The following is a 7,927-nucleotide window of genomic DNA, read 5'->3' as shown; positions in this document are numbered from 1 at the left end:
TGCCTTACAACCTGGAATTAAAATGGATTTTGGGGGGTTGTATCATTTGATTTGCACGACATGCCTACCACTTTGAAGATGAAAAAAAATGTTTTTTGTGAAACAAACAAGAAACAAGAAAAAAACAGAACTTGAGCGTGCATAACTATTCAGCCTCTCTGATTAATGCCCTCCTTGCCTGGTCCGTGAGTTTTGGTGGGTGGCCCTCTCTTGACAGGTTTGTTGTGGTGCCATATTCTTAGCATTTTTTAATAATGGATTTAACGGTGCTCCGTGGAATTTTCAAAGTTTCTGATATTTTTTAGAACCCAACACTGATCTGTACTTTTCCACAACTTTGTCGCTGACCTGTTTGGAGAGCTCCTTGGTCTTCATGGTGCCGCTTGCTTGGTGGTGCCCCTTGCTTAGTGGTGTTGCAGACACTGTGCTCGCATATTCCCTTAAAGACCGTTGCTTGAAAAAGCGAAAAAACGGCAGTAGTACGGTTTGTCCATTTTGAGACGCCATAGACCCCTTTCTGTGTTAACAAACATAGCTGCAAGAGGGGGATGGGGCGCGAGTTGGTGGCAGAACAAGGGGGAGTTCTTATACACAAGTTTTTGAGCCGTTTCCGCTCTACTTCCTGAACTCCTCCCGTCGATGCAATCCACTTCCGTTCTGCCGGGCTGGGTTTGTTTTGCTAGCTAGCTCCGTTGTGCCGACAAAGCACTGATATCGCAGTGACAAAGAGGATATAAAAATTACAATTACAACATGAAGAAAAGTGGTTCGGGAACACGCGTGTGCGGTAGTTGGTTGCAAAAACTCGTGAAAGCACCTGAACGAGTGGTTAGATAGAGAGTGCTACGACCACAAACCAGCTACGAAGAGGCAATGTCCATGCGCTCCACTGTTTACATTTTTTCGCAAGCCTGATACCGACTCGGAATCAAGGACCTGGCTGAAGGCATTGAATCTAAAGAAACCACCCCTCAACGTTTTTGTTTGTTCCTATCACTTTGTTGACCAAAAACCTACCAAGGATAATCCTTTCCCAGAGTTGTGGTTGGGATACAATCGCCCTCCCCAGCCAAAGAGGCGTCAACTCACCCAGCGGACCACTGCCTCCCCCCAGATAAAGAAACGCAGACTTGAATCTGAGGGTAAGTTCAGCAACTTTAGCTATGAGGCTGACAATACTGTTAATTATGAAGAAGTTGTCATACATTAACATTGCTACCGGTATTTTGCTAAGGCAGTTGATTGTTTTGGAGATGGGACAAACAATGCCCACGATAGCTACATCATTAATTGTGTGTGTGTGTGCCTGCCTGCGTGTGCCTTAGTCTACATCATAAATACAATGCAAGGTGGCAGGCTGTTGTGATGATGATTGTGTGTGTGCGTGTGAGTGCAATGTTGTAGTACACATTTTTCCATTGTGATGTTTGTAGTAGAGGACTCTATGCCTGCATTAATTTTGCTCCATCCATGTTTTCTCTTCCCCTTTTTTAGATGCTCCAGAAACCTGTCAGCCTGTCTGTGAGGCCGAGCCTGCTACACCAAAATTTCGAGATGCCCAGACCCAATGGGAGGATCCGTCACATATTGATCACATTTACTGTTCAACAACACAGTCTGTTAAAGTAGACAAGGCCACACAGTGCGAGGCAGAAATGGGTCCTACTGTGACCAGCACCACGGTCATTGATGATGCTAGGTCCCGGCTGTATACAGGAGTGCTTATGGTTCAATTCTTCACCCTGGTGACGGTGTTGTTGCCTTTCAGTAAGCCATCAATTACCCTTCCTGTTGTTGACCAAATACTTATGACGTTGATGAAACTAAAACTAAACCTAATATTAGGAGATATTGCTCACCGCTTCAATGTGTCTACATCCATGGCAAGCATTGTGATTAGTCACTGGATTAACGTGATGGGTGAACAGTTCAAAGTCCTGATCCCCTGGCTTCCAAGAGAGACCATTCGTGCCACCATGCCCTTGTCGTTTCAGAGGAACTACCCTCGAACCACCTGCATCATTGACTGTGCCAAAAGTGCCATGCAGAGAGCCACAAACCACGACTCAAGGAGTGACACTTTCAGCCAGTATAAATCACGCAACACTGTGAAATATCTCGTCGCTGTGGCCCCTAATGGGCTAATCATGTTTATATCTGATGCCTATGCTGGCAGGAGCAGCGATACGTTTATCACCATGGACAGTGGGTTCCTAGACTATCTGAGGGCTGGTGATGAGGTCATGGCGGACCGTGGGTTCACCATTCGAGACTTGCTTGATGAGAGAAGGGTCAGTTTGAACATCCCTGCTTTCACCTACAGGCGCAATCAGTTGACCAATGAGGAGACGACACGCACCAGGCGAGTAGCCAATGTCCGCATACATGTGGAAAGAGCAATCCAGAGACTGAAGGTGTTTAAGATTTTATCCCAGAATGTTCCCATCAGCATGGCACTGAAACTGGACAACATCTTAACCATCTGTGCTGGCCTAGTTAACCTGAAGAGTCCACTGATCAGTGAGGTTTAAAATCTTGCCCTGTGTCCCTGTCTACCAACACCCAGCCATGTTGTTCATTAAATACAGATAAACACAACAAATACTGCGTGCATTGTATTTTTAAATATTATATATGAATATTTTCATAGTGATGTAATTGTGTGGGCTGCTTTTGTATTTTACTTTTAATACCTGTTAAGATTAAACACACAATCTTTCTTGTTGAAGCCATTTGTTTAGTTTCCTCAAAACAATTAATTAATCCAGTGTTATTTATGTACAGTATGAGCTTACTATGAATTATGAACTGTGTTAAAATAAATTGTAGCACTCTAAGGATTGAAATTACATCAAACTTTATTTTCACTCAAACAGTAGGCACACTGATATATTGCACAGCATAAAGAGATCATGTAAACAATGGACATCTGTTGGCTCCTGTGGGCATGACCTAAATAAGGCAGTTTATTTTGGTTTTAAAATGCTGAGATATTTACTGCAGAACTGTAACCTTCCCTCAACAAAATCATCAACAATTTTCGGGAGCATGTGGACAAAGTAGAATGTGCGCAGCCTTATGATATGCCCCTGGACAAAGCCTTGGTCGTAGGGTACTTCGATTTCTAGGTGCTCAGTTTTGTTCCAGATCACCAACTTGGAGTGCTGAAGCCCTGTGCAGTGCATCCCAATTTGTACCTGCATGTAGTAGCCTTTTGGACCATTGCAGGCAATATGGTAATCTACCCTATCTCTGTTTGCCACAGTTGTGATTTCGCAGTTCTTTGTTGCCAAAAATTCTGCAAGTGACTTGTTTCCCATCACAGGTGATTTGATCTCCAACAGAATAGTAGAACCGTGTTCCCAAGCTAGCGTCGACATCGCTGTGTTTACACCGGCAGACGTTGTGCAAACAACTTCCGGCGGAAATGAAATGCATTTGTGTAGAGTTATGGCGCCACCCGGGATACAGCGCGTAAACTTGTGTATAGAACGCCAGCAAAAAAAAAAGCCTCTATTTACATGTTGCTTTTGAGTGCATTTCACACTACTTTGGATTATAATTGGATTTTAAGGCTCGTATGAATGCCCTGCTTAATATAATGTTTGTGGCATCATCACAAATCAACTGCATTATACTTAAAAAACACTTCAACCAGTAAAATGGCTCTTTGGCTAGCTTTTGCTACAGCCTATATCAATCAGCATACGCATTCTAGCTAACAACTGCTGCATCGAAGGTATTTTGCAAAGATCACAGACAACCAAATATAATCATAGCGACTGTTCAAGCAAGAATCAAAACATAATTGTAAGTGTATGAGAACCCAAAAAAGTTATTTTGTTTAGAAGTAATACAAATGTAAATCTAGACTACTGCCTCCAAGAGTCGCACGCATCTGTTTGTGACGTCAGTGTGTCATGTACTGGAAAAGGGTCTATAGCCACTTCCTCAAAATAGTCAGAAAACTCGCCGAGGAGATCTTAGTCGTGCAATTTTACATTTAACAAAGATGTTTGTCATTAAATGAGAGTCGTTTTCATGCAGATTTTTTAACTGAGAAATACTTTAACAAAGACTTTAATGAAGAATACCTACTGTTGACCAATAACCCCCTTCCCCTTCGGCTACAGACTTCGGCTTGACTCGAGGAAACATTTTTGTGTGCCAGAACAGCTGAAAAAAACCTTACCAAAAGTCCAAAACGAAAACAAAAAGTCATAATATATGCACAAACTCTTCCGAACTGTTTCGGCTGGAAAGCATGCTGACGCCTTAAAGGCTAACAAAAAGTCTGTCTTACAATGATGGTTTCAGTAGTCCTACATTGTCACAAGGTATAGATTATACCCCTATTTAGACCTGAAGTAGCAGACAGTCTAAATCCAGATTAGTGACAATATCGGAACGTTTAAACCTTTTGTAACATAATTATTGTTAGCCCAGCATAAAGTTTGAGCTTTCCTTTCAACACCACGGAGTGAATCCTTACCACTGCTACACCTGGCTATCAGCCACCGGAGCAAAGTCTGGCAGCTAAAACGTTTATTCAGCCTCATTTACTGCCTTAAAAAAACATAGCTGATATGGCTGACTTGCTTAAACAAATATGGTTTCTACTGACTCCTTGTGTAATTCGATAAGAACCGCCTAGTTAAATAAAGGTTCAATAATAATAAAATATGTACATAATAAAATGGCCACTGTAAAACACACAGGGTGTTCACTCCTTAGGCCTACCTTCCTTTCTGCGTCAGACTTCTGAATCTACTTCTGAAAGTACCATGCTTAGATTCATAATAACATCTCAGATTGAACTCTTCCCAAACAGCGACAGTTTCGTTGCAAACAAGACACACTGGTTTGATACTGGAGAAATATGATAAATATATTTGAATAGAACAGTTGGACTATTAATACAGACATTGGTGATTTTACCACTGTAATCAGATGGACATTATTATGTTATGGTCATTGAATTGATTAGCCCACTAACCACGTGTTAAATGTGTAGTGTAGCTACACTGTGTAGGACTATGAATTGGGCTGCTATAGGCTATTTGTTAATAGGCTAATTATGTTCTGGCCCGCAGACTAGCTACAAGCTCAGCAACACATTGACTGGAGGCCAAACCTAGTGGCGTGGATGCCATCCTAACGGCATGGATGCAATACTTATTTTCCACCATAATTGGCAAATAAATTCATTACAAATCCTACAATGTGATTTTCTGGATTTTTTTCTCTCAATTTGTCTGTCATAGTTGACGTGTACCTATGATGAAAATTACAGGCCTCTCTCATCTTTTTAAGTGGGAGAACTTGCACAATTGGTGGCTGACTAAATACTTTTTTTCCCCCACTGTATGTGGTTTTCTCCATACCCTAGTCCTCCCATCAGCGTGAAACAGCAGGAACCGGGATTCATCAGACCAGGCAATGTTTTTCAAATTCTCCAGTGTCCAGTGTTTTCATTCCTTAGCTCACTGCAACTGCAGTTTCTTGTTTTCTGCTGAAAGCTAATGGTGATCCATAATAAATACACCACAACTACATCATTAAGGATCATAGCTTTCACCTGGGTTCACCTGGTCAGTCTATGTCATGGAAAGAGCAGGTGTCCTTAATGTTTTGTACACTCAGTGTATGTTGTGTCTAATAGCTCATTCCCACAGAAAACTGCAGAGGGAAGCAGTACCACCCAGTCAACCATCAGACTCCATTGTGAGACGCCTCAAAGAGGATATTCAACCCTAAGGGCAAATCCAAGGTCATCTCAATATCTATACAGTAGAAGCTATCTAAGCACAGCAAAACTCACCAGGTGCAACACTGATCAGTAAAGTAAAGAGATGCCAACATTCTATAACGCTCCCTTTCCTCTGCACAGTTCTCTAACAGTGAGAAACAATAGGATTACAATAGTGTTCTATGCTTTCTTCATTTGATCCAATCCACTACCACTTCTTATGTATGCGTTGGTGTCTTTTTAAATTGCCCAATCTGTAGAATCTCGTCTCACAGTCAGTGCAGTGATAAGTCTTCTCTCCAGTGTGTAACCATTGGTGTGTTTTTACGTTGCCCAATCAGGAGAATCTCTTGCCGCATTAAGAGCAAAAGTAAGGCTTCTCTCCTGTGTGTATACATTCATGTTGTTTTAAGGAGCCGAGTTGAGAGAAACTTGTCCCACATTCAGAGCAGCAGTAAGGCTTCTCTCCTGTATGTATACGTTCATGTTGTTTTAAGGTGCTGAGTTGAGAGAAACTTGTCCCACATTCAGAGCAGCAGTAAGGCTTCTCTCCTGTGTGTATACGTTCATGTGTTTTTAAGTTGCCCAGTCGAGAGAAACTCTTCCCACAATCAGAGCAGGAGTAAGGCTTCTCTCCTGTGTGTGTTCTCTGATGAATTTTTAACTCAGCTGATCTTGTGAAGCATTTTACACAGTCAGAGCAGGAGTAAGGCTTTTGTCCTGTATGTATAGGTTCATGTTGTTTTAAGGTGCCCAGTTGAGAGAAACTTGCCCCACATTCAGAGCAGGAGTAAGGCTTCTTTCCTGTGTGTATACGTTCATGTTTTTTTAAGCTGCTCAGTCGAGAGAAACTCTTCCCACAGTCAGAGCAGGAGTAAGGCTTCTCTCCTGTGTGTGTTTTCTGATGAAGTTTTAGCTCAGTTGATGTTGTGAAGCATTTTACACAATCAGAGCAGGAGTAAGGCTTCTCTCCTGTGTGTGTTCTCTGATGAATTTTTAGATCAGTTGATGTTGTGAAGCACTTTACACAGTCAGAGCAGGAGTAAGGCTTCTCTCCTGTATGTATACGTTCATGTATTTTAAAGTGGCCCAGTTGAGAGAAACTTGCCCCACAGTCACAGCAGAAGTAAGGCTTCTCTCCTGTGTGTATACGTTCATGTTGTTTTAAGGTACCAGGTTGAGAGAAACTTGCCCCACAGTCAGAGCAGGAGTAAGGCTTCTCTCCTGTGTGTGTTCTCTGATGAACTTTTAGCTCAGTTGATGTTTTGAAGCGCTTTACACAGTCAGAGCAGGAGTAAGACTTCTCTCCTGTGTGCACTCTCTGATGAACCGTCAGAGTCTGTGATGTAGTGAAATTCTTCCCACAGTCAGTACAGGAATACAGATTCTCTCCTGTGTGTTTTTGTAAGTGTATTTTTAACTTTGATAGAATTGAGAAACTCGCCTCACAATGTGGGCAGTGGTGAGACCTCTTAGCTCTGTGATCTTCCTGCTGTTGCTCTCTGGATGTAGAGAATGTTTCATCATGGTCTCCTGTGTGAACAACATCAGAAGAACCAGTCAGTTGGTGTGATATACATGTCAATCAAATGTATTTTATGAAGCACTTTTTACATCAGAACTTGTCACAAAATGCTTTATAGAAACCCAGCCTAAAACCCCAAAGAGCAAGCAATGCAGATGTAGAAGCCATATCATCCTCCACTCACTATCACAAGGGTTAGTAACTACACTGACTATTTTAATAGAACTTTAAAACGTTGGCAGTTTGTCTACTTCACTTCTTTAGTCTACTCTCTGATCACTCCAGATAGCCCAGTGAATAAAACAAATGCTGGCAATACTGGTGTCAAACCATGTAAGTGTCAGTAGCATGAAATAATATCTACCTTCTCATTGAAACAGTTCATCATGAAACAGTTCTACTGCAACTTTTCATGCACAGTGAGAAGTTGAAATGAATAACACAAACTTAGATAGATAGAACCTGCTCTTACCATGAGAAACAGATTTCCCAATCTTCTCCTCCTCTTCCTCTTCTTCATCTTTAATGATGACGTTCGGCTCCAGTGTTTGACGGCAGTCTTCCAGCTTCACTGATGCCATCTCTGGATCCTGCATAGCAAACTGGGCTCCACTGTCATAATCAGGACCCAGTGACTGTAGGTTTGGACTCAG

General features: G+C 42.0%; 1 protein-coding gene across 1 annotated transcript; it reads left to right on the top strand.

The window, feature by feature from the left end:
- Window positions 1-1,766: 1,766 nt before the first annotated feature.
- On the top strand, window positions 1,767-2,660 carry LOC123487339 (the record flags this gene model as incomplete). Its single annotated transcript, XM_045218557.1, has 1 exon — window positions 1,767-2,660. A coding segment is annotated over one exon (765 nt), but the record flags the coding sequence as incomplete, so codon positions are not given.
- Between the last annotated feature and the right edge of the window lie 5,267 nt (window positions 2,661-7,927).

Source organism: Coregonus clupeaformis, unplaced genomic scaffold, assembly GCF_020615455.1.
Source record: "Coregonus clupeaformis isolate EN_2021a unplaced genomic scaffold, ASM2061545v1 scaf1663, whole genome shotgun sequence".
Taxonomy (NCBI): Eukaryota; Metazoa; Chordata; class Actinopteri; order Salmoniformes; family Salmonidae; genus Coregonus; species Coregonus clupeaformis.
This window is presented reverse-complemented; position numbering and strand designations above follow the sequence as displayed.